This window comes from Nicotiana tabacum, chromosome 9, assembly GCF_000715075.1.
Source record: "Nicotiana tabacum cultivar K326 chromosome 9, ASM71507v2, whole genome shotgun sequence".
NCBI lineage: Eukaryota > Viridiplantae > Streptophyta > Magnoliopsida > Solanales > Solanaceae > Nicotiana > Nicotiana tabacum.
In genome coordinates this window covers 9,686,347-9,712,799 of record NC_134088.1, presented here as the reverse complement: position 1 = coordinate 9,712,799, position 26,453 = coordinate 9,686,347, and the positions used below count along the sequence as shown (strand labels likewise).

The following is a 26,453-nucleotide window of genomic DNA, read 5'->3' as shown; positions in this document are numbered from 1 at the left end:
CAAGATCTTGGCATTTTATTTGTAGTTCAACTTTATCTTATGTACGGAGGTCTATCTTGTTCAAGAATGGTGATTTCCTTTCTTTATGTATTTTTCAACAACAACAACAACTCAGTATCAGGGGCAGAGGCACGTTGAGCCAAGCAGTGTCATCCCAGAAATTTTTATTTATTAATATATATGTAAATAATCTGAAAAAGAAAATATAGTCTAAATAAATAAATTGCACAACTTGAGTTAACAACTATATTGGTCCGTTGGTGAAGTAATCCAGTTTCTGCTTGTGGTCAAGCGTTCAACTCCCCAAAAGTTTTAACAATTTTTTTCGTAATATTTTGGTATTCTTCTGGAAATTTTTTGAAAGAAGCAGCGTCCTATTGAGTAGATGTTTGCTGCCTTATATAGATTTTTTTGGTTATATTTGTACTGAGTCTATTATGAGTACATTTTATAAAAATAAAAGTTCGTGGGGGAGAACTGTACTACTATATTTGAATTGTGTTTTTCTAAAGTATGATTTTATTAAAGTAATTTTTTCATTTGTACGCCTCTCTAAATTTTGACACCGCTTAAAAAAAATTCTGCATACGCCCCTGCCCAGTATAATCCCACTTAGTGGAGTCTGGGGAGGGTAGTGTGTACGCAGACCTTACCTCTACCCTCGGGTAGAGAGGCTGTTACCCCCGACATTCTTCCCTTTAAGAACTTCCCACCTTGCTCTTGGGGATACTCGAACTCACAACCTCTTTATGTATTTTTCGTTATCATTTAATATTGTTGAAGCTATTTTCTTTTTCTTACAGTAAGGAATTCAATCATGAGTGTAATCAAGTTTTACACTTGTTTATTCCCGTTTTCTATCTCAGATCTAGAATAAATTATCTCTGACTCTACTTTTTGTTTTTTCTTTTCACTCGATCGTTTCCTTTTTTGCGTGGTAGTGTCTTTTATGAGTTTAATTTTTTGTACATTGATTATATAAATTACATAATTAGGTTATTTAAAAGGTTTTTTAGTAATTTTATTAATAACATTAATTGATAATTTCAAATAAATAGTAATTAATATATTATGATAAATTAAATTATAATAATAGTGTAAAAAAATTATTACAAACATCTGAATTTAGCAATCAGTTCGAGTATACCCGTATTACTTTTTTCATTCAATGAAAATAGGTTACGAATTTATTTAAGTTGGTCGTTCAATCCTTCCTTTTTCCCCGCTAAATAATTTTTAGTACCTTCTCTTTTTTCTTGTCGGATTGATTAGCACTTGATATTACGTTCCTATAAAGAAAAAAGATCTCTTTGTTTAAGATTAAGATGATTGAATATAAATATATAGTAGATTATTTTAAATTTAACAGTTAAAATTAAAATTGTTTATTTTCTCACCATATAAATATATATAATTTATTTTTATGTAAAAACTAAATAAATATAAAGTTCAAATAACATTATGATTAGATATTGCATCTACAAAAATATATTACGTAAAATCCTAATTTATGTGGTAACTGATAGTGGTGTTTGCGCCGGTGGAGATTGTAAAGGAGGTGATCAGTGGTGGTTGGTGATTTGGACGTTGGTTCATGGCTCGTTCGTTCGTTCGTGGCGCAGGGGTGTTCATAAAAATCCGAAAACTCGAACCAAACCGAAAATCAAATCAAACCGACCAAAAAAATCGATACTTTTTGGTTTGGTTTGGTTTTGGTTTTAAAATTTAAAAGCCGATCAAATTTGGTTTAGTTTTAGTTTTAATTAAAAAAAACGAACCAAACCGAATATAAGAGTAGCTATTTTAAATTTATTATTACACATATATATATATACTTTTATACAAAATTTTAAAATTTTTATAGTAAATATTAATCGTTTGCACTTTTAGTACAGTTCTTTATCTTTACATTCTAGTTTAATTGGTAGTTTTCTTTTGTTAAGTGTAAGAATCTATTTCATGTTAAAAATAATATATTCTTAATTGAGTCCTTAAATTATTCATCACTATTTGATTCAATTATCATCAATATATCTTGGTAATTAATAGATTTCTCAAAGGGCAATTGATTTGATAGTGTTACGTTGAAAATATGGTCGCCGAAATGTGTATTTGGTAGTGTATGTCTTATATTTAAGAAAAAATCGACAAATAACCAAAAAACCGAAAAAAACTGACATAAACCGAATCGAGAAAAACCGACTTAATTGGTTTGATTTGGTTCTAATATTTAAAAATCGACTTACTTAGTTTGATTTCTTTTGAGGGAAAATCAGATCCAAACCGAATCATGAACACTCCTAGTGGTGGTAGTTGTGTTGTATTAGCTGACAACGAAGTTGGTAGAGGTAGTGATTATCGATAGCGACTACTAATTTTTATTTGTATTTATCATTTAAATGATCTGATGGTGTAAATGTATAAAAATAAATTTACATTATTATTATAAAAAAAGTCCAATGAAAATGTAGATAGAAGTAGTTTCTCTTGTTCTCTCGACGCTATTTATTTTCTTTTACAATGACCAAAGTTACATGATGTGCCTCTATCAAGTTACAATATGCATATCACATCTAATTTTGTTTGAGATCTCTATAGTACTCTTCTAACCACTTTTGAATAATAGCCACTTCTTGCTTCCTTTGCATGATCAACCAGCCAGGGTCATTCTTTGTCTCAGAACGAAAGTCAACATGGTGTGCACCTAATTAAATAAGAAAAATTAAAACATGAAACTAGTAATAAAATAAATCAATGTCTCTAATCAACAGCAATCGTTTTTCATTATGCTTTAATTCAATGAATATCATGATATACAAAAGCATATATTACACAAATAGCCGGTCATATAGCCGATGTACATAGATTATACAGTAATTATATATAGTTATACACATTTTATATATGAATTATACATAAATTGTACATGCGCTAGTTATTTTTAATTTAAGAAATCAGATCAGTGGCTATTTGGGTTAACTCTTCGTACCTTTTTGAGTTACGAGTGCCACAATGCTAGCTGATATATTTTTCAGCACACTGTCACAAAAAGAGAAAGAAAAAAATCAATTTAATAACAATAAACAAAGACTTATTCAAGATTTAGAGTCTATATGAGTTTATAATATAAGTCGAAAATAATAGATTCAATTAAAACAACAGGACTTTACCATCACAGATAGATATAGGACCACATTTAGTGGTTTTAATTGTATCTATCTATTGTTTTCCACTCCAATTATAAACTCATATGGACTCTAAATCTTGAATTTACGAGTCCTCACATTATTATATTTTTATTTTTAAATTTTGAACTCACCCTCCTCTGCTCCATGGATCTTGCATTCCGTTAGAGAATATCATATTACTGCCAAATCTCTTAAGAACTTGCTCAATTCTCTGAAATATAAACATATTTTTTTTAATTTCTTATTTTCGTGAATAAAAAAATATGTAAAGAGAATTTTCATTTGTTAACAAAAAAAGAATGTAAATTAGAAAACTTACATAGCCACCAAATTCAGTAGTGATCCAATGTGGTCGAGGCTCTACTCCATATTTCTTTTTGCAATCTTCTTTGAATTCCTTGTAACTATAGGAAGATGGAGGAAACATGCTTTCATTTGAACAAGTCATTGGCATAACCATCTCTGTACATGCCTTACTCAAAAACCATGGAAAGAAACACACTAAAATTAGGCATACATTAGACCAAGATTTCAAGAATCATTTAATTTTAATCACACCATAACCAAACTAAAGTTTAATATAAGTACCAGTGGCGAATCCAACAATGCATTTACGGATTCGATCGAACTTAGTATTTACAGTATAGAAAAATTTGTATATACGACAACAACATATCAAGCCCACCAAGCAGGGGCGTACGCATGAATTTTTGTAAGTGATGTCAAAATTTATAGAAGAACGGGAATTATAACTTTAATTATCATACTTCTAGACAAGAAATAGCTTTAGTCTATTGGTTTTGTTGAGTCTTAAGTTAGAAAAAGTCCTGAATTAAATTCTACTTCATCACAATTTTTAACTAAATAAATTTTGTCAAATATTTGCAAAAAAAAAAAAAAAAAAAAAAGATGTGCTAGTTGAGGTTCAAACATTTGACCTCTTAGAGCAAAATCAAGCACATAACCAATGCATCAAGAAATAATTTATGTCAAGTGGTGTCATTTTTTTCTACTTATCTGCTTCTTCACAGTATTAACACATATATTTAGTAAAAAAATTCGACGAAGCGGTGTCGCGTGACACCGCTTCGATACATCTGCATCCGCCCCTACCACCAAGTGGGATTTGGGGGGTGGGTAGGACATATGCAAACATTATCCCTACTTTTGTGAAGGAAAAAATATTATTTCCGGTAGACCCCCAACTCAAAGAAAGATAAAAAGAGATAGAAACAACAAATAGTAACAATCACAAGATAAGGAGATAAGGTGATAGAATAATGAGAGATAGAATAACATTTAATAGAAAAATCTGCGAATAAAAAGCTACAAAAATACCATACTAAAAAAATACGTATAGATAGAGTTAGATATATTTTTCAAAATCTACACGTTTAAATTCTGAATCTGCCACTAATAAGTACAAAGAATAATAAATGGAATAGAATAAAAGGTAATTAAGGTAAAGAATTCTAAACCTGCCAATCCCAACCATGAAGACCATGAGCATCATCACCACCTTCTAAATTGAAACATTTTTCTCTTTTTGTATAATTGTAATATAAACTTGCCGCAGCAAATGCCCGGCTGATTTTGGAAGCTCCTTTTGGTAATCCATCAATTATCTTGCACATCTTAATTTAAAAAAAAAAAAAAGTTTAAGAATTTTTTCACTCGACAATATAATTTTTTTACACAATTAGTCATTTATAAGATAATTACAAATAAATTTTTATGATAAGTATTAATTGATGAACTGATAAAAATGATAAATAACCTGTTATAATATGTTAAACTACACTAATCATGTACAAAATCTCCACATTGTCATTGCATTAAGTCTTATGTACAAATGGTATAAAAAATATTTATGCCAATCAGATAAATTATAAAGTACCTACAAGTAACCTTTGTGATAAACATTAATTGGTAAATGGCTAAAAATTGTATCTAGCATGTCATATCAGATTAAACTATACCCACTTTTGTAAAAATATTTATCCTGTCAATTAGGGGCGGACCTACGTGGGGAGGGGTCACTAGACCCCGTCAGTCTCGACAAAAAAACTGTATATAAATTTCATATATATCTATATATACAGTAAAGACGCCTTAAATACTTTATGCGCCCCCCTAAAAGCACAAAAACTGGACAGAGGCACTGGTTTGTAGGAGTGCTTAATCCAAGTTCGAATCTATGCTCCTACAACTTATATTTTTTATTTTATTTTTAAAGTGGTGTCGCCGTAATACTCAAATCCCAGGTCCGCATCTGTTATCAATGTATATCAAGTTCAACAAAAGTTGATCAGGGGCGAAGCTATATATCCCAAAGGGTAGTCAACTGACCACCCTTCCTCGAAAAATTTACTTTGCGTATATAGGTAACATATTAGGTTTTAGAGGTATATAACATATATGAATACTCTTTATTAGAGAATTTTTTCCACTTCTTTAAGTTTGAACACCCTTGAGCCTAGAGAAAATTACTGATTTCGCCACTGATGCTGATAGAAAAAAAGGAAATGTAATTAAATGCAATGATTTTGAAACCAATTTAGTGCTAATTAAGCAGAATTGTCTACCTCTTGTACTGGATATGCTGGCAATGGCATCATAAAGTTGGCTTTAGTAGGATAATTCACCATTGCTGTATATACAAAAGCTTCCCATAGCCAATCTCTAGCTGAATAAACTGAATGTAAACCCCTGAAATATAATATAAAACAAATCATTTTATTGAATCAAACTTGACCTTGTAATTTGCTACAATAAAAAATTATCATGTTTCTATTTTTATATTCAAATATACTTACTTGCAAGTTCTGAAAAGTTTACTAACTTCAGTCAAGCCTTCTTCATGTTTTGATAAAGCATCCAACTCTGTCCAACTTCCCTTTATCACTCTATAACAATTCAAGCTTACCTCCTATTCGTGAGGGCAAATAAATAAATAATAATAAGGTCTCTTATCCAAGAAAGATTTTTATGAATATATCCTATTCGAGATAAAAGATAATTACAGTAATCGCTCATAATAAAGTGAGATTAGTAATCTGCAAATAAGTCAAGTTACTTGTTACAACATGTTGAAAATATTGAGTGTAAAAATTTATTTACATTGTCAATAACGGTGGATCCTGATGGGTTCATCCTCTAGAGTTCAAATAATTTAAGGGTTTGTTTGGCCATGATTTTTTTTTTTACTTTTTTTTTGGAATCAGTGTTTGGCGATGAAAAATTCTAACATTTGAATTTCTAAATTTTTTCGAATTTGAAAAACTTCAAAAAACTATTTTTCAAGATTTTCACTTCAAAACACTTAAAAAAATTTAAAAACAACCCCAAATTATATTCATGTCCAAACACAATTCTAATTTTAAAATACCATTTTCAACTTGAAAACAAAAATTACTTGTTTAAGGAATTTCACAATTCTTATGTCCAAACACCCACAAATTTGTTGCGCTTTTAGAAGTAGAGTTTCAAAATTTAATATTTATTAAAATTTACAATCTTTTTGCATTTCTTTATAAACCTAGTAAATAAGGCGATATTCGTCCCAGTGTATATAAATTAAATCCTATTATAAAAGGAGCATCTAGGTGCATGAATGTGACCATGTAGGATCAGAACATTTTAAACAAAGGGGCTTAATAGATTGTAAAGGCTTTACTATTACTAACGACAAGAGCGGGTTGCTCCAGTGGTGAGCACCCTCCACATTCAATCAAGAGGTTGTGAATTCGAGTCACCCCAAAAGCAAGGTTAGGAGTTCTTCGAGGAAGGGAGCCGAGGGTCTATCGGAAACAACCTCTCTATCCCAAGATAAAAGTAAAGTTTACGTACACACTACCCTCCTCATACCCTACTAGTAAAATTTTACCTGGTTATTATTGTTGTTGCTGCTTTACTATTACTAACCTTGAAATCTTGGGAAACAGCATCATAAAAGCTTGACCATGGGGTGATTTTGTCAAACTGCAAGATTGGTGCTGAAGATGCCACTGCACCTATTGCTATATGTGGGTACTTCAATCTAAACCAAGAAGCCAACACTGGTTGACCAGAAAAAACAAAGTTAAAAGAGGAAAGGAAAACAAGTATTTAAGAGTGAGAGCAATTTATTAATTATTGGATACTACTCGAGAAGAATGAACCTAAATAGCCGTTCACTCAACTGCTTAAACTAAAATAGCTGACGGATGTATAAAATAGGAAAATTTTATTTTGTGTCTCAGACAACTTACACTAGTTGTATGAAGCATTTTTTTTATCTCACAGTTTTGTGGACCCGAATTTTTGTGGACCTAGAAGTGTAAGATTGGGGTCCACAAATTTATGAGACAACAAAGAGCCTCGCACAACTAATGTCAGTTGTGTGAGGCACACAATAAAACTTCTCTATAAAATATATAATTCATACTCTTATATAATACACCATCCGGTCCACTTTCATTGATTTTTTGACTCTTTTCACATATATTAGAAAATCACATTTTAGCATTAATTCACAATGAAATTGACCATATTAACCTTATTTTGTTCCTTGAAAATATAACAAATGCTCCTATGCTCTTTACTTCAAATGCAACTTTAAAAAAAAAATTAACTTATTCTTAATATCTGGAAAAAATCAAATATTGTGGACCACAAAAAAAATTAAAAATTCAATTAAAATTGACCGGAGAGAGTATATGCATAACTATGTATAATCTATATATATCGGCTAGAAACAAACAGTAAATTGAACTGGCTATTTGTGTAAAGATTCCTACTTAACAAATGCAAAAGTGGAAGAAAAGTTCTGTTTATTTGAATAATTGAATGCATCTAATGCTAATGCTAAATTCATACAAAAGAGAACTTTCCATGAACATTTAGCAACCATAGAATGTAATTATCATTGATTCACATGGATTGGACACTCAATAAGTCAATATGTCCACACATGTAATGTCATGTCATTTCCATCTATCATTATGTCAAGGCAAAAAATTAGCTAAAAGTTAAAACTTTTTCACTTATATTATTACTTTTCTTTCATTACTTTTTTTTTGTTTGTTTGTGTGGTGTTCTACTATATTAGTGGCAGTTTGGACATAAGAATTGTAAAATTTCAAAAAAAAAAAAATTAACAAAATTTAAGTAAAAATAATATTTGAAAATTAGAGTTGTATTAGAATATGAACATAATTTAAAGCTGCTTTTGATTTTTTTTATGAATGATTTGAAATGAAAATTTTGAAAAACAGCTTTTTGAAGTTTTTAAAATTTTCGAAAAATTCCAAAATTCAACTTCAAGTGAAATTTAAAATTTGCATGGCCAAACACTGATTTCGGGAAAAGTGAATGTTTTTTATGGCCAAACAGTTCCTTACTTACTTCCTCCATAAGAGCCACCAAAAACCACAACCGGTGATGATTCAGAAGAAAGATTCTGCTTTAAACTCCTTATTAGAACAGCATAATCAGCCAATGCTTGCTGTGAATTCAAGTATCCCAAAGTCTTTGGTGACTTGTAAGATTTCTTTCCAAATGGCATTGAATCCCCATAAAACCTATGCTAAATTATTACAATACAAAAAACCATTATCAATTTCATTCCCAACAAAGATAAATAATAATAATAATAATAAAATATAAAAAAGGTTCAATTTTACCTTTCTATATGAAGTATCTTAATATTACAATTCATTATACTTTGGGCCACTAATATCTTATTTTTGGAAAAAATTCTTGTATTTGTCTTGATTCTAACGAAGTTCCAACTTGAAGTATAATAGATGGTAATTTTAAATCATAGTGAATAGCTGGATAAATTTGGATTTTTTCTAGTAGTATTTTGATACGTAGAATCTACCAAATCAATATTGGAGTTTCATTAAACGTAGTATAAATACGATTCGATTTAATAACGGCAAGAATATAAATAATCCCTTAAATAAAACGAAGTGTAAAACTAAAATACTTCGTATAGTACAACAACAATAAATTCAGTGTAATTTCACATGTGAAGTTTGGGGAGGATAGTGTGTACGTAGATCTTACACATATCTTGGGAAGATAAAGAAGTTGTTTTCGATAGACCCTCGGCTCAACGAATAGTGAAAACAAAGTAACAAACAGTAGCAACAACAACATAATATGAACAAAAGGCAAAATACTTCGTATAGTATAGGAGTAAATTTAAATATTTTTCTCAAAAATAAATACTTCAAATAAAAAAACATTTCAAGATTATATACATACTTCAATGAAGACTAGAAGAGCATGAAACTTAGGAGCAATATCAAGCATAAATCCAGTATTTGCAGCAAACCAATCAATATTTCCTTCATTTCCAGTGTAGACAAAGATAGGGCCTCCTTGTTTCCAATAATTATCATTTATGAGATATTTCTGTTTAAAAACTTTAGAACTCTTTGGTAGAAAAGTGAAATGGTCAAGAATTTGAGGAAAGTAATGGACTTTAAATGGTATTTTTGACTTGACATGTTGTTTTTCTAATGAAGATTGATAAGTTCCAGGTAGATAAATTGGCTTAATTTCTCCAACTACAAAAGAGATAATAAACAGTAAAATCAAGAAAATGAAAGAAAAATAAGAAGAAGAAAAAGCCATGGATATTTTTCTTAGTTGGTAGTACTAGTTTTTGTTTCTTGGCTTGGTTTTTGATGAGGATGATTTGGATAAGTAGGGTCTTTTTTCTTGTTAACTTTTATGCTGGCTTTACTGAAAAGTTGTTACATAAAGTTTTTGGTATTTTTGGATGATTCTGAATTTTTATAGTTTTTTTATACTTATATATATACCTAAGACAAGATTGTCAGTAGCTAAACATCTTAGCTGGTGTAAAGGACTCTAGTTTGTCATATATAAAGAAAAGATTAGGGCAATGTAGGGGTGTACAAAGGAAACCGATAAATTGCACCTACCCAGTAATTCGAGTCAAACCGAAAAAAAAACCCGACTATGGTTTGGTTTGATTTAGTTTGGTGTTGGAAAAAAAACCCGACCATAATTGATTTGGTTTGATTTTAACTAAAGAAAGTCAAACCGATACCAAATCAACCCGACATTACATATATAGAAACTTTAGATATACTGATATATAAATATATTTATTGTGATGTAATTTATAAATATTTCTTAAATTTTTTCATAATTTTATCTTTTAAGGTATTATTTCAAGGTTGGACTTAGAACTTTTGAATGCTCGAATAAGTTTTATAGCCATTAATATTAGTAAATTAAATAATGCTAACAAAAGCCCAAACCAAAATCAAATCAATACTAATGCTAACAAAAGACATTCAATTCAATATTACGAACGAGAATGTATTGAATATCTATTTTTTGTTTTGCAATAATTTAGATAAAAATGCATAACCTATTTTTATTTTTCTTTAGCGTTTAGTCATGTAATTAATACTCACTTATTAGTCTATTTATTTTAGCCTGACTTAGTACTTTTAGATTATATTTATTTTTATTATGGCTTTTTAATTAGCAATATTTATATTACATAATTTTATTGTCTTTATTGTTGAATATTTTAGGATAATGTCATGACACATCTCATATTTTGTATTATTTTCTTGAAAAATACTTTATATAGTTGTATCTTACTAGGATTAAAGAAATATTTTGAGCATATATTATATGTTTTGTTCTACGAAGATTTTACCGGAAAAAACCCCGAAAAACCTAAAAACCCGAGAAATCCGAGATTGAAAAACCCGAGTTTTATTGGTTTGGTCTTTAGATTTAATAACCCGACATAATTGGTTTGGTTTGATAATTGTAAAATCCGAATCAACCCGGCCTATGTACACCCCTAGGACCATGTATGGTGGCATGTCACAATTCTTTACTTAATATATTAGGATCAGAGCACTTGCTTTGAACAATTTAACATTTCAGATTTGGGAAAATATGTTCATTCTTTTTGAGCAACGGAAAGTTATTTCCGTGTAATTTATAAGTCACGGGCTCGAGTCGTGGAAGTATCTTTTAATGTTTGTATTGGAGTAGATTGACTCCTTCATATTCTTGGGGGTGCGTCCCTTTTCCGAACCCTACGTAAATGCAAAATACTTTCTGCATTGAGCTGTTCTTTTTCTATGCTCAATCCATGAAATTAGCATGGGCTAACCAATTTTCGGACTGGTAATTGAAAAATAGCCACTATTTTGCTGCAACACGGAAAGTTCTAGCATAATATACTGGAGATTGGTGCACTTGTGTATGAACTTCCAGCATATTATGCTGGAACTCCAACACACGGAAAGTTCCAGTATAATTTACTTGAGATTGATGCACTTGTGTATGAACTTCCAGCATATTATGCTGGAACTCCAACACACGGAAAGTTCCAGTATAATATACTGGAGATTGGAGCACCTATGTATGAACTTCCAGCATATTATGTTGGAACTCCAGTATAATATGATGGAAATCCAATATATTATGCTGGAACTCCAATATATTATACTTGAAATCCAATATATTATACTAGAACTCCAGTATTTTATGCTGCAATACTTTTCGGATTTTGAACAGTATTTTTGTTCAGATTTATCTCATAAAAAGTGGCTAAATTTCGATTACTTTTGAAATTGTGATTATTTTTCATTTACCACTTATAAATCTGGCTATTTTTAAATTTAACCCGCTCAATCTTATTAAGCTTAATAGAAAGAGGGTGCTGGTTTTTAAGTGATTCTTATCAATTATTTGGAAATAGGTCTCTTTTTGGAGCTTTTTTCTTCTTCTTTTTACGTATTCGATATTTAAAATCTATTGGTCCGATTAATTTGGGCTTGCACCCTTTACCAAGAAGTTCGTTATTTCTAGGACTTAAATTCGAGATCCCAATTTATGGGTGAAGGAATCAAATTATCACATACACCCTTTGTCAGTGGTATGGAGATTTTGTTTTAGCCGTGTTAATTTTGTGCAAAATACAAAATTAGTCGGTCGACAAAAATTAATTATATTTACTCGCCAAAAAGTATATAAAATATGCATATAATGCACATATATACAACAATATATATTTTAACCGCTTTCCTTTTTTTAAAACAACTAAAAATATATATATTTCTCGTTAATTTTCTATTATCTCCATTCGATTTGCGAAACTGAGGTTGTGTTGATTTTAATTAAGGCTTTACTTTCTGTCTCAAAATAAATACTATTTTGTCATATTATTTTAAAACAATATCGAGGCATATTACATATTGTACATATTATCCTCTCGAAGTTGGAATTGTCATCAATGACATTAGTATGTTACATTGGCAGCAGAGATCAAGAAAAGAAATCGACAATTATGAAGAGCATTATAATATGGGTCCTATGCCTATTATCATAAATTATAATCTGAGTCTTGAATTGATTGAAATAATGAAAAGAAATTACATCAATATTTAAACATTCCATAATTCAACCAATATTCTCCTTTATGCCTTTTCAGACTCTAATTTACTGTTGGGGTATAAAATAACATAATGACAAGAAAAGGTAGGGATAATGACATTTGTGAACAAGATAATTCCTTGGTCTTACCACCCATGACACTATTTATCCACATGCCAAATAGGACATTTTATCCGAAAATACTATACTTTTATAATGGTTTGTCATGTCTTTTTCTCAATTTTTTGTGATAAAATTTACGTTTAATTGTATATATGATAAGCTGTTACCAATTTGACACGTGTACGAACTTGTTGGGTTTTCTAGTTTCAATTTGCTAACTCCATTATTTTTCAAGTAAACTTGTATCAAACAAGTATTTCCGAGGACATGACCCTTAATAGGAAGATGTGTAGTTTAAGCATTAGGGTTGTAGGTTAGAAGATAGTTGAGTAATTTCTGCTTCGTACGGGGTGTGAGGCTTGTCTGATAGGGTTTCGTCTTAGATTGCTACTTGTTAATTTTGTGCTCACTATTCTTTCATTTTTCATAGTATAGGACCTTATTTACTTGTTATTGTTTTTCATCTATTTTTTGGTTCTTATGTTACTGTTATTATTTCTAGGTTTTGTGTTGATGGTACATATGTATTTGTCTCTTTTCGTCTGCTTGAGCCGAGAGTCTTTCGAAAACAACCTCTCTAGTAATCCCTCGGGGTAGGGTCTTCTTGAGCCGAGGGTCTTTCGGAAACAACCTCTTTACTCTTTCGGAATAGGGGTAAGGTATGCGTACTCACTATCCTTTCTAGATCCACTTGTAAAATTTCACTGAGTTTGTTGCATGTTATTGTAGTGTCAAACAAGTGTTTTACACGCCTAATTATTATTGATCAATGATCAAGCAAATAGAAAGTTTCTTTGATAGCTCTTTGATTTTTTTAAATTAATATTTACGATGAAAATATGACTCCCAGAGTCCCAATCGATTTTAGATACTTAAACTATAACGTTGAAAACTCTTGTGTAGAATTTTAATTTACTTTTATCTTTATATTTGTCAATTTTTAGAAGACGTTCACTTCAAATAAAAATATCCACCTTTTAATGTTCTGTCTCTCTCCGAACAATCCTTAGACGAAAGAGTGTCTCTTAAAAGATGATCACTAAGAATATACAAGTATCGCCAAAAGCATGTAATGCAGTGGATGGGCTGCTCTACCTTTAATCAGAGGTTTCGGGTTTGAATCCTGGGTATGAAAAAATTCTTAATAGGGAGTGTTTCTCCCCATATAGGACCTTACACGGCGTGAACTCGAATATATTCGAGCTCCAATACAGGTACCGAACTCAGGGTGGCCGGGAAACCAAAAAAAAAAACTAAGAATATACAAGTACCAACCGAACTAATGAACTGATAACAACATGTAACAAATTTCACTGCCTCCCTCCCCTTCTTTGGCATCTATGTAATAACAAGGGATGACAAAGAAAGGGAATACATTAATGTCTAATTTAGCTTTATTGTTTCCTATTTTTTGACTTTTAAAATGTAATGTTTAATTAAAAGGAGAAAAACTCTTACTTCTGTATTCTTGCTTTTTTCTTGCAACTCATCTATTATCAAAGATATAGTTTAAGAAGTGCCCGACTTTTCTTTTTGGTTTTACTTAGGATATTGAGTGTATAATGTGTTAAAAAAAATGCATAAATGGATTCAGATTTTGAAGTTTATGGATTCATACAGTGATCTTAAGCAGAAGCAGAATCAAGATTTGAATTTTATGGGTTCCGAACCTGCCATCAAACTCATAACTCATTCAGTCACTGGGTTCACAGTTATATATTTATATATGTTTCATGAATTTTTTAATACAAAACAGAGTCTAAGCCAAAACTATTGGGTTCGTCCGAATCCGTTAATCATACACTACCTCAGCCCCTGATCTTAAGTTAATGACGGGTTCATAATCTAATATTTATAAATATTTAATAATTTTTTTATACATTTATAAGATCTGACCAAAAGTTATTGGATTCCTGGGAACCCGCTATGAAAAATCTAGATCTGCCACTGAAAATATTAAGAAAGAGGTATAAATATGAAAATGTAGAAAAATATATAATGGGGATACATTAAGCGTATAGGGAAAAATATGATATGACACGTGGTCACCTAAAGGAAGGACACGTGGAATCCAAGACGGAGATAGTCACCAAACGCAGCTATTCCGCTTGTCACCGGGAGAGAATGTTCGTAAATGTGTATTAAATACTTTACATCCGGTAGCATTTAATGGAGAATATTCTGCAGTATTAAGAACGACGGTCCATTACAAGGAATTTGGCATTTGTTTCCACCGTTATACCTTCATCAATGGCCCTCATAATTGACATTAAAGGAGGGCACGATTCTAGGACCTCCTTCCCAACACATAGCTATAAATACAACATTCAGTTATCATTGTAAAGGACACGAAATTTTCTGTCTAACTTATACTGCATTCTACACAAAGCTTAATACAATTTTACCTTCTTGCTTTTTATCTCACCATTGTTGTAACCGGAAGTCTTGCTCCCGGAAACGTTATTTTCGCTATTTTATCTACATTCTGAGACTAAGTATCATATTATTCTTCGATTATTTTATTATTTCAAGGTCAAATTAATTTACTTGTCTAGAAACCACGTATACATTCAACTGTACCATTTTACGAGTAAACAGTTTAGCGCCCACCATGGAGCCTAGACAGCCTTGTAATTAAATTGATTCTTGTCATTTTTACTAATGTGCTTTGATTGTTCTGTCTTAGAAAAGAAAAACCATAAGAAATGGCAGATAACACCATTAACAATACGCACAACCCCGAGATTCAAGGAGATCAGCCCCACTTCGAGGACTCGATCAATGACACTCGTAATGTGGAGAATAACGCCACACCGGTTCATAATAGGCAGTATCCTCGACAAGTTCGGGAGGCAACTCCCGCTGATGCTAATGAGGACCATGTTGTTGACGCGGTAATAGTTTTACAAGTGCAACAGGCGATCATCCTAGGTCATCTCACGCGGCAGGATAAGGTTATGATTGAGTTAAAGCAAGCATTGTCAGGTGCTTCCAACAATGCAAACAAACGAGATCTAATTCCTTCCAGTGTTCCCCCCAAATCAAACAACACAGAGGGTCGACAACAACACTTCTAGGGGTGAAGTTGACTTCGACGGGGCTGGGGGGAGCGGATCCGGTATCAATAACAAAAACGATCCTTTCAAGAATGAGCTTTTACAATTTATGAGGGAAGTAACTCCCGCATTAGGAGTGGGCGTAATACCGGCCGAACCATGAATTTTGATTTTTCGATTTTGATTTAATCGGTTATTCGTTCGGTTTGCGATTTTTAATTTATTAGATTTCAGTTTTTCGGTGCGATTTACGGTTTTGGGGTTTCGGTTTTCGGTTAAACCGAAAAACCAAAATTTTGGGCCTCAATCAAAACGTTGTTACTAACTTAATGTTTTGACTTCTGAAGCCCAACGCCCCACCCCATCTGAAATTTTGAAGGCCCAATACCATTACTAGCTAAATTTTGCTATTGTGTTCACTATTCAGAAAACGTTTGGACGTGAAGTCTTGTTGGATGGTAGCGGATGACGGATATTACTAAAAAGACTTGATGAACCAAGATTTGCTACTACATTTAAAGCAGTCACATGATTAAATGCTTAGAGATGGGTTACTAATTAATATAACTATCTTTTTAAAAGTCCCTCCTTTTTTGTAATTCTACACATTACACAGTGTGTTCTGCTCCATTTTGCTATTGTTTGGAGCACTACAAGCCTTGTTATGTGAATGAATATCGTTATGTAAATAATTTCCAGCTACTGTTTGCAGTATTTCTAGCATTTTCAGAGAAGCATAAAAATTCCTTGAACCGTTTAAAACCGAAAAAATAAACCGGAAATAATCGAACCGAACTTTGAAAAAAACGCATCGAACCGTAAATACTTTTGATTTGGTTATTAATATTATAAAACTGAAAACCGATAAACCGAACCGTACTTTCATAATAACCAACCGAACTGGCCGACGCCCACCCCTATTTCGCATGGACCAAATTTCGGGCACGTAACCAGTATTAAAAGGCCCAAATTCCAAGAAGAATACTCAAATGCCTTACAAGTCGAGCGTTGTACCAGAGTTGATCCCGAAACGGTGCAAAATGCCTGAAGTGCCAAAATATGACGGAACTTCAAACTCTCAGGAGCATATTACCACCTACACAACAGTTGTTGGCCCAAGTAAAGGTGAGTTTTGAAGACCGACAAAGGAACTCAGACATGGACCAGGTCCATCCTAGTGAAGCACAGATATGGTCAACTCAAGCATGTGAGATGCACGTGAAGGAGATAAACCTAACTTATTAGAAGAGATATCTCCTAATCCTGATCGAAAAGGTTGCATATTGGATAAGAAGAAAGACTCCTTACTTAAAGAGAACACGGTTTAAGAGAAGGATAGAGTTAGAGGTCGAGATCAACTAGAACTCTTCCACCAAGGAAGAATAGCATCAGAATTCTAGTCAATCTCTATTTACTAACTCCATAAATATCAGTGTTGTTCTTTTTTACAGGTAACACACATAAGCAGAAGTTAAACGTGAATTGAGAGCAAAATAGCAAAGCAATTTTGCAAGCAGTTCGTGTGTGATTCAAGTGTGCAAACTTGAAGCTACATGAACCATATAGAAGAACCAGTTCCAAGTGTCTGTCTTTTATTCTAGTTCAATTGTAGTAAGTGGTTTTATATTGTACCTTTCAGCTTATTAACTTAGAGTTAACTTGAAGTTGTTGCAATAGTTGAGGCTGTGTGCTACAACGGGATTAGAGTTAATCCTAGGTTTATAAAAGATTTTTGTAAATGCAGTTTTTGGCTCAGTGATTTTAGTGGAGAGTTTGGGAAAATCCTACTGGAAAGTAGGTCGTGATTTTTTTTACCTATTGAGCCAGGTGTTTTCCACGTAAAATCTTTGTGTTCTTTAATTTCTGTACTTATTATTCCGCAACAGTAGTAGTTGGAACACATAGAAGAACCAGGTCCTTCCATAATCAGGTTAAGCGAAAAATTGGACATCACACAAATCACCCCCTCCTCTTGTGTGGTATTGAAGTATAAAACATCAATTGGTATCAGAGCAGGTTATCCTTGAATAGGCTAACACTTTAGGAACAGATCAATATGAATGCACCTCCTGGAAATTGGGAAGGGCAATCCACTTATAGGCCTCCACTCTTTAATGGCCAGTACTACTCTTGGCGGAAAAACAGGATGAGAGATTACATCATCGGAGAAGACTATGATATATGGGACATTGTCACTGATAGTCCCCTGGCTACCATGAAGAAGAATGTTGAAGGAGTAGATGTGCCAAAAATAAGAGTTGACTGCAATGCTGTGGACTTGAGGAAATGGAAAAAGAATGCTAAGGCCAAGAAATGTCTTGTGTGTGGACTTGATCCAGACAAGTACAGTAAAATTCAAAGATGTACCACTGCTAAGAAAATCTGGGACACTTTGCAAGTGGCTCATGAAGGAACACCTCAAGTGAAGAGGTCCAAAGGAACACTGTTGTATTCTCAATATGAGAATTTCACCATTAAGGAAGGGGAAGACATCCAAGAGATGCATACAAGGTTCACCACACTGACAAATGAACTTAAGTCTCTTGGAAGGGTTATTCTTGAAGAAGACAAAGTTGAGAAGATTTTGACAAGGGTTCTGTCAGTCTCTTGGGAAAGCAAAATCACTGCTATTCAGGAATCAAAGAACATTGCCACTCTTAAGTTGGATGAGCTAATTGGAAATCTCACTACCTATGAACTTGAAGGCAAACCATGAAGATGGTTCAACCCAAGAAGAACAAAGGATCAACAAAGGCTATGGTTGCTGCCTGGGGAGAAAGCTCAGATAAGGACTCAAAGAGTGAAGATGGAGATAAACAAGTAGTTATGGTAATTGAAGAATCCGATGAGGAATTTGAGGTAAGTATAATTCATCTCAAAGACAAGACTAAATTTTTGTCTAAAGAAAGGCTATCTGAGTTACTCCTGGATTTCACTGATGAATCTGAGGAGCTAAACAATGAAAAGGAACAGTTGTCTCAGGAGTGTGTGATTTTGAAAGCTAAGTGCAAAAATCTGGAACTTAGGGCTAGTGAAAGTGAAAGTAAAAATGTTGAGTTAAAGAACCAGGTTCATCAACTTGACACCACTATCCTAGATCTTAGATCTAAAAATCTAAAATTGAAATTAGGAACTGGTAAAAAGAAAGCTAATTACACACAACTCACTTTAGAAGAAAATGTAGGAAAAATAAAAGATGAGTTGTACAAAAGATATGACCAGATAAGAGTCCTAAAAGAGGATCTGAGCAAGGTCAAACATGAGCTAGACAGAACCTGTAATGGAACAAGTCCTCCGATGCACTTTCATGTCTACACGAACATCATAGTAGCAACAAGAGAGGACTTGGCTATGGGACCCCTGCACCTAAGTGGAATCCCAAAAGCAAGTACCTCACACTTCCTGAGAACAAAATTTGCACACACTGTAGTAAAATTGGTCACTATAAAAGTGAATGTATTGGAAAAGAAAAGGCTAGTCACAAGAATAAAGAATTTGTTCAAGGGAAAAATAGGCTGTCAGGTTGGGCTAAAAAGAATCTGATTCACCCTTTTGCCTATATAAAGAGTCCCAAACTAGTTTGAGTTCCTAAGACTAACCACTAATTTCCTTTTGCGGGTCCAAGTGAAGGGGAGCAACCAAATATGTTATATGGACAGTGGCTGCTCAAAGCATATGACCGAAAGCAAGAACCAGTTCCTTTCACTTGAGGACCTAAAATGAGGCAATGTCCCCTTTGGAAATGGTAAGAAAGGCGAGATAATTGGGGTTGGAAAGGTAGGTAAGACAGACTCACATTTTATTGAGAATGTCTACTTGATAGATCGCTTGAAATATAGCATAATCAGTGTATCACAACTGTGTGACAGAGGTAACTTGGTAGCATACACCTCTACCAAATATTTTGTGATAAATCTTACCACTGACAAGATTTTTTTACAGGAAAAAAGAGTAAACAATATATACATTGTAGATCTATCCACTCTTTCAGAAAATGAACTCACTTGCTTAAGTGTGTTGGACAATGATCCCTCCTTTGGCACAAAAGACTTGGACATGCAAGTCTAAGTCAACTCAACAAATTACTCTCCAGGGACTTGGTGATAGAGCTGCCTAACATCAAGTTTAAGGAAGACAAAGTTTGTGAGGCTTGTACAAGGGGGAAACAGGTAAGATTCTCTTTTAAAAGCAAGAAAGTGGTAAGCACGACCAGGTCAATGGAACTGGTTCATATGGATCTCTGTGGTCCAATGAGAACATTAAGCATGGGTGGTAAAAAATATGTGTCACACCTTCTTTTTTACCTACACCCCCGTAAAGGGTGTATAGGAGAGTTTTTCCAATTAAAGGACAATCGAAACAAGATTATTTTATTTAAATTTTCAGAGTCGCCACTTTGGATAATTTATGATGTCCCAAGTCACCGGTTTAAATCCCGAATCGAGGAAAAGACTGACTCTGTATTACAGTCCGCGAACCAGAAATCCGGGTAAGGAATTCCGTTAACCCGGGAGAAGGTGTTAGGCACTCCCGAGTTCCGTAGTTCCAGCACGGTCGCTCAACTGTTAAATTTGGCTTAATTATCTGATTTTAGTACATGTTTCAGCCTATGGTGCAATTTTAACTTTTAACTGCTTTTGTTCAATTAATTTTAAGAAAAATTCAACGTTATCAAAAATACGTCTTGAACTACGTCACATAACTTCACCCATGGTCCGCAACATATTTTATCTAACATTGTTGAGATTTGAATTTGGGTCACATAAATACGCACCCGAATTTAGGAAGGTAATATTATTAAAATAACGCGCCTAAAGCAACTACGCGCTTTCAACTTTGCGAGGGCCATGAAAATTCGACGAAATGGCACGCCTCGATTTCTAAGGATTTAGATATTTAGGATCAATTAAATGAGGGCCATGCATTTTGAGATTTTATTTGGCACGACACACCTTGATTTATCCTTAAAGAATCGTAATTATGTCAAGCGAACGTGTACATAATCACAAGTGTTCATTATTCTTGCTAGTTATTCTTAGGAAGGCCGAGTTCTGAACATCAATTATACAACAAATAGGTGCAGTTAACAGTTCCTATTAGGAGTCGTTTATGGCTGGTTGCATATTTCCTTAAAAAGTGCGAGAAAGATGAGCACATGTAGTTAATGCTAATAGATTACTTGTCAACTACATTTTTAGGATTCCCCTCCAAGATGTGAGACATAAATCAAAAGGCACAGATGGTCAAATTAATTGTTCTACCACTGTTTTGCTGCATACTAAATCATAAAATGAATGCTTGAGTTTGGATATTCTAACTTTTGAGTCGTGCCATCAAATACAGATCAAATTTCGGAGAGGCACGAAAGCAGGAGCCTCGGATTAGAGGAGAAAGTCTGCTGTTAAAGTTATTAATCTAATTTCTCGCAAATTTCACCAAAACCAAAGCTTATTCTCACTTAAAACCCCAAACAATCCGCTCATTAACAACTGTAATTTCCAGATTCATCACAAACTCTTTGAACTTTTATGAACAAAATAAGACAGCAACAAACTCAAACCATAATCTTGGGAAACAGAGAAATTATCAGATTCAAAGATCTAAGCTCCATAAAATGTACTAGAATTTCATGCCATCGAATAATTACAAAAATTATGAAACAATCAGTCAACAACTATTATGAATGTCCTTGAAAGTCCCCTTTTACATATACACCAATTCAAACCCCATGACATCCAAGTAACTAAGCCATAACTTGTTCTATGTTTCAAACCAAAGATAATTCTAGAACAAAGAACTTAGCAAGTGCACCCAACAATAAGGTGATTACAAACCTATTCATACTCTATTCAACCATAAATATACCTCGAACAAGCTATCTTCGAACTAAATGATATACATTATGCATGAAATGGAAAAAAACAGAAGTGAGAATTCAATAGCAACCATCGTCCAATTTGTTCACATTTCAGAACCAAGCTTCAAACTACCTTTAAGTGGTGTCCATGGAATTGATAAATACCTGGAAGTAAAGATGAAACGAAAGGGTGAGGATTTCAGCAGTAACAGCAGCAGAATTGAGTTCAGATCCAAGGAAATAGTGCCACAAATCAGTTCAAATCGTGAAATGCAACCAAGGATCCAATTTCAGATTCACAGTAAAACCAACAAACTCGACATCCAAGATAAATGTGTGAAACTCAAACTATTTCTAAATCCAAACAGTTAAGAAATTGATTCAAGGAGAGAAAAATTTCAGATTAGCAAATTCAAACTCAATGGAATAGTGCTAAAATTTTCAGCTATTTTCAGCTATTTTCTTTTTTTTTTTCCGGATTTTTCTCTTAGTCTCCCTCTTTTTGGTCTATCTGTTCTCCCTATTTCCCTCTCAGAATGTTCTCCTTTCAATCTTTTTTCCGCTCTCCAACTCTCTTCTCCCTTTATATATCAGTGAGTGTCCCCCTCTTAAGGTGTATTCAGTCCTTTCTTAATTCTGTTCCTCCCCCCTTTCCAGACTGTATACCCTTTTACACCTGTATCTTTTAGCCTTTTAATTATATCCCCCATGTTCTCTGATTTCCAGCTCCTAAAGGGGCATTAAGCTAGCCATTACCAGTCCCTTTTTCCTTTTTAATTCATTCCACTACTTAGTGCTTATAATTAATTCAGTAGTGTATTTCCTCTACCCTACCACTATTGAGAAGCCCTCTAATTAATTATTGACAGGTTTCCCTGCCCAAATTACCCTCAAGGCTTCTGTTATTCATCCCCCCTAAGTTCCGAAGTACCACAATTATAGTAAACAAAAGACTAAAAGCTTTAACTAGATTGAAAAATCAAAATCACTATTAAATTAATTAACGACATACATGAATATGCACCAAAGACAATCGAATGGACAATTCACAATTTTAAACCTAATTCAAACCTAAGAAGAGAAGAAGACGGGGCAGAAGTGGATTAATAACAAGAGAAGAAAAGAAGTAGTACTGGATACTCACCAACTCAACGGGTTCATTTGGCACTTGAATTTTTTCCGACTTCATCGCCAAATGATGTTAGTCATTTGTTCTTTGTTAGAACAAATGATTAACACCATTTTGTGACGAAATCGGCCCTGAAATCATCAACAATTCTTGTGTTTAACTCTGACTTTTAGAATCGGAACTCAAGATTTGAAATTCGACCTATTTTAGACAAATTCGAGGGAAACCAGATATGTATTGGGTATGAGGAGGTCAAGGAGGTTATGGGGTGTCAGTTTGGGGTCGATTGGGTAAACTAGTGTTCGGGGTTCAAATTTCGATCGAAGATTCGACGATTTCGGCTGTGATTCGAAAGGAACGGTTTGAGGATTTGAGATAATGAGGTGAAGGAGAATCACTGATGTTAATTTGGGGTTGTTTGGGCCACCGGAACCGCCGTGAGGCGATTTCCGGTGGGCGTAAGAGGGCGGCGTGCGGTGGTGCATGTTCTTGGTCTCTGAAGAGACGAGTGGGGGGGGGGGGTGTTTGGTATATTAAAATGGGGAATTAACCGGGACCGTTGGATTAGAGGGGATCGACGATCCAGATTGATCAAGGGGAAAAACGGGGTCGTTTGGTGGCTAAGTGGGTGGTCCGGGTGTGGGAATGGGTCGGTTTGTGGGAAAGGTTTGGGACCGTTCGATCAGGCTGATTCAACGGCCCAGATTAGAGCATGTCCAAACGACGTCGTTTTGGTTGAGGCTGGAGACGGACCGGGTTGGGGAGACGGGTCTGGGCTGGTTTGGGGTGTATTTGATTTCGGCTTTGGTGGTTAAATTGAGTTTGGCCCAATTTGATTTCCTTTTCTTTTATTAATTCTTTTTCTTCCTAAATTGTCTTCAAAATTAAAACCAAAAATCCTAACTCAAATTATAAAAAAAAAATTGACTTAAAATACTAGTCCACTTTAAATAATATTTATCACAAGTAATTAAATACTAAAAATAAAATAATCACATAATTTGACATTAAACACTTTAAAAATGCAAAATACGTTATTTTTTTATTCTTTCATTTTTGTAAAAATAAGTAATTTACTACTCAACTAAAAAAATTATAAAATTAAATCCTAAATGCAAATGCAATATAATTTTTTTTTGTATTTTTCATTTATTTAAACATACAAACATGCACGAACTCATGCAAATAATGACAGAAAATACTATAAAAATCCACAAAATTGCAAACAACGGAAAAAATTATTTTATTTTGAATTTTTTGGGAGTAATTCTCATAGAACAAAAATCACGTGCTCACAATATGTGATGGTGCTTGTTGATGATTACTCTAGGTTTACTTGGACATTATTTTTAGCATCTAAGGATGAAGCATTTGACATGTTTACTTCTTTTGTTACAAAAACTCAAAAATAACTAGGTAATTAACTTGCATTAATTAGGTCTTATCATGGAACTGAATTTGAAAATGCTAAGTTCGCTGAATTTTGTGATGAGCATGCCATAGATCATAATTTTTCTGCCCCTAGGACTCCACAACAAAATGGAGTAGTTGAAAGAAAGAATATGACACTTGAAGATATGGCTAGGACTATGCTTCTTTCTAGTAAACTGCCCCATAGCTTCTGGGCAGAAGCTGTAAACACTGCATGTTACATCATTAATAATGCATGACTAGACCTCTTGTAGATAAGACTCCCTATGAGTTACTTAAAGGCAGAAAACCAAATATATCACATCTTAGGGCATTTGGATGCAAGTTCTTTGTGCACAACAATGGAAAGGACTCCCTAGGTAAGTTTGATCCTAGAAGTGATGAGGGAGTATTCTTGGGATATTATTCATATATCAAAGCTTATAAAGTATACAACAAAAGAACTATGTGTGTAGAAGAAAATGTACATGTAGTTTTTGATGAAACTAACATTCTTTCTGAGAGACAGGAACATGAAGATGAAGCTATTGGGCTGGTAAAAGGTTTAAATGAAGTCACAGCCCAAGCTGAAGCTACACTAGAAGAAGGAACAGGTGATGGAATATGTTTTTCCATCCAGGGCAACCTGACAGGGGGAACTGAACAAAGGAGAACTGAATCTCATTCCCAAATGGAACCTGTCCATGAGCATGTTCCTCAACAACAGAATGGGAGAAACATCAAATAGAAACCAGTTGGTTGTGAAACCTTACAAGTATCAAAGTTCTCATCCCATTGAGAACATAATTACTGATCCAACTTCTGGAATTAAAACTAGATCTCAATTAAAGAATCTTTGTACTTTTGATGCTTTCCTATCTCTTATTGAACCTAAAAATGTTGTTGAGGCTTTGCAGGATGCAGACTGGATAAATGTAATGCAAGATGAACTCAATCAATTTGAAAGGAGTCAAGTTTGGCATCTGGTTCCAAGACCCAAGGACATATCAGTAATTGGCACTAAATGGGTCTTCAGAAACAAACTTGATGAAGATGGAACTGTTACAATAAACAAGGCAAGGTTGGTGGTTAAAAGTTATGGCCAAGAGGAAGGAATAGACTATGATGAGACCTTTGCTCCAGTTGTAAGGTTGGAAGCAATAAGAGTCCTCATAACCTTTGTTGCATACATGGAATTTACTCTTCACCAGATGGACATCAAGAGTGCTTTCCTAAATGCCTACCTAAAGGAAGAAGTGTTTGTCAAACTACCTGCAGGGTTTGAAAGCAAGGAGTGTCCGGATCATGTATACAAACTAGACAAGGCACTCTATGGACTCAAGCAGACTCCTAGAGCATGGTATGAACGACTATCCAAATTCCTGCTTGAACATGGCTACAAGCGAGGTAAAATTGATAGCACTCTATTCTTGAGGGAAAAAGGTAAGGATCTTCTTGTAGTACAAATATATGTTGATGACATAATATTTGGGGCAACCACTGAAAAACTAAATAAGGAATTTGCTAAACTTATGGGGAGTGAATTTGAAATGAGTATGATGGGTGAACTTAATTTCTTCTTAGGCTTATAAATTAAACAAAACTCAAATAGAACCATGATCCATCAGCAGAAATATGCAAAAGAGTTAATTAAGAAGTTTAAAATGGAAGAGTCAAAGAAAATAGACACTCCTATTGCAACAGCCACAAAATTGGACATAGATGTACCTGGTTCATCTGTTGATCAGAAGTTGTATAGGGGTATGATTGGTTCACTTCTGTAACTTACTGCTAGCAGATCTGACATTGTTTTCAGTAGGGGTGGGCATAATACTGATCGAACCGAAAAAACCGGTCGAACCGTGAATTTCGCTTTTTAGTTTTCTGTTTAATCGGTTTTTCGGTCGGTGCACGATTTTAAAATTATTAATTTTTGGTTTTTTGGTGCAGTTTACGGTTTTTGTATTTCAGTTTTCGGTTAAACCGAAAAACCAAAATTTAGGTTATTGAGTTGCGTCTGATCATCTTCCTCGCTGATGGAGAGGCGATAGCCTGCACATGGCATTAGAAATCGAATGTTTAATAGTCAGCTATTAATGATAATGTCTTTATTATTAGAGTAATAAAATTAGACGTCTGAAAATTCGACTGCTTGTTTGGTCCATAATGATCCCAATTGGCATGTTGTTATCACTAACAAACAAAAATGTCACTCCTACTTTGGCTTTTCCTTGCAGAGCAAAGTTGTCATCAACAACAATGTTGAT

General features: G+C 33.6%; 1 protein-coding gene across 1 annotated transcript; it reads right to left on the bottom strand.

Annotated features, from left to right (window-relative positions):
* Positions 1–2,417: 2,417 nt before the first annotated feature.
* On the bottom strand, positions 2,418–9,942 carry LOC107781733 (uncharacterized). The gene is made up of 10 exons (XM_016602473.2): positions 9,441–9,942; positions 8,574–8,754; positions 7,113–7,246; positions 6,005–6,117; positions 5,774–5,897; positions 4,667–4,822; positions 3,508–3,660; positions 3,320–3,399; positions 2,990–3,039; positions 2,418–2,704 (listed from the first exon to the last, which is right to left on the bottom strand). Exons 1-10 carry the CDS (start codon positions 9,810–9,812, stop codon positions 2,574–2,576), a joined length of 1,494 nt encoding a protein of 497 aa, XP_016457959.2. The 5' UTR covers positions 9,813–9,942; the 3' UTR covers positions 2,418–2,573.
* Between the last annotated feature and the right edge of the window lie 16,511 nt (positions 9,943–26,453).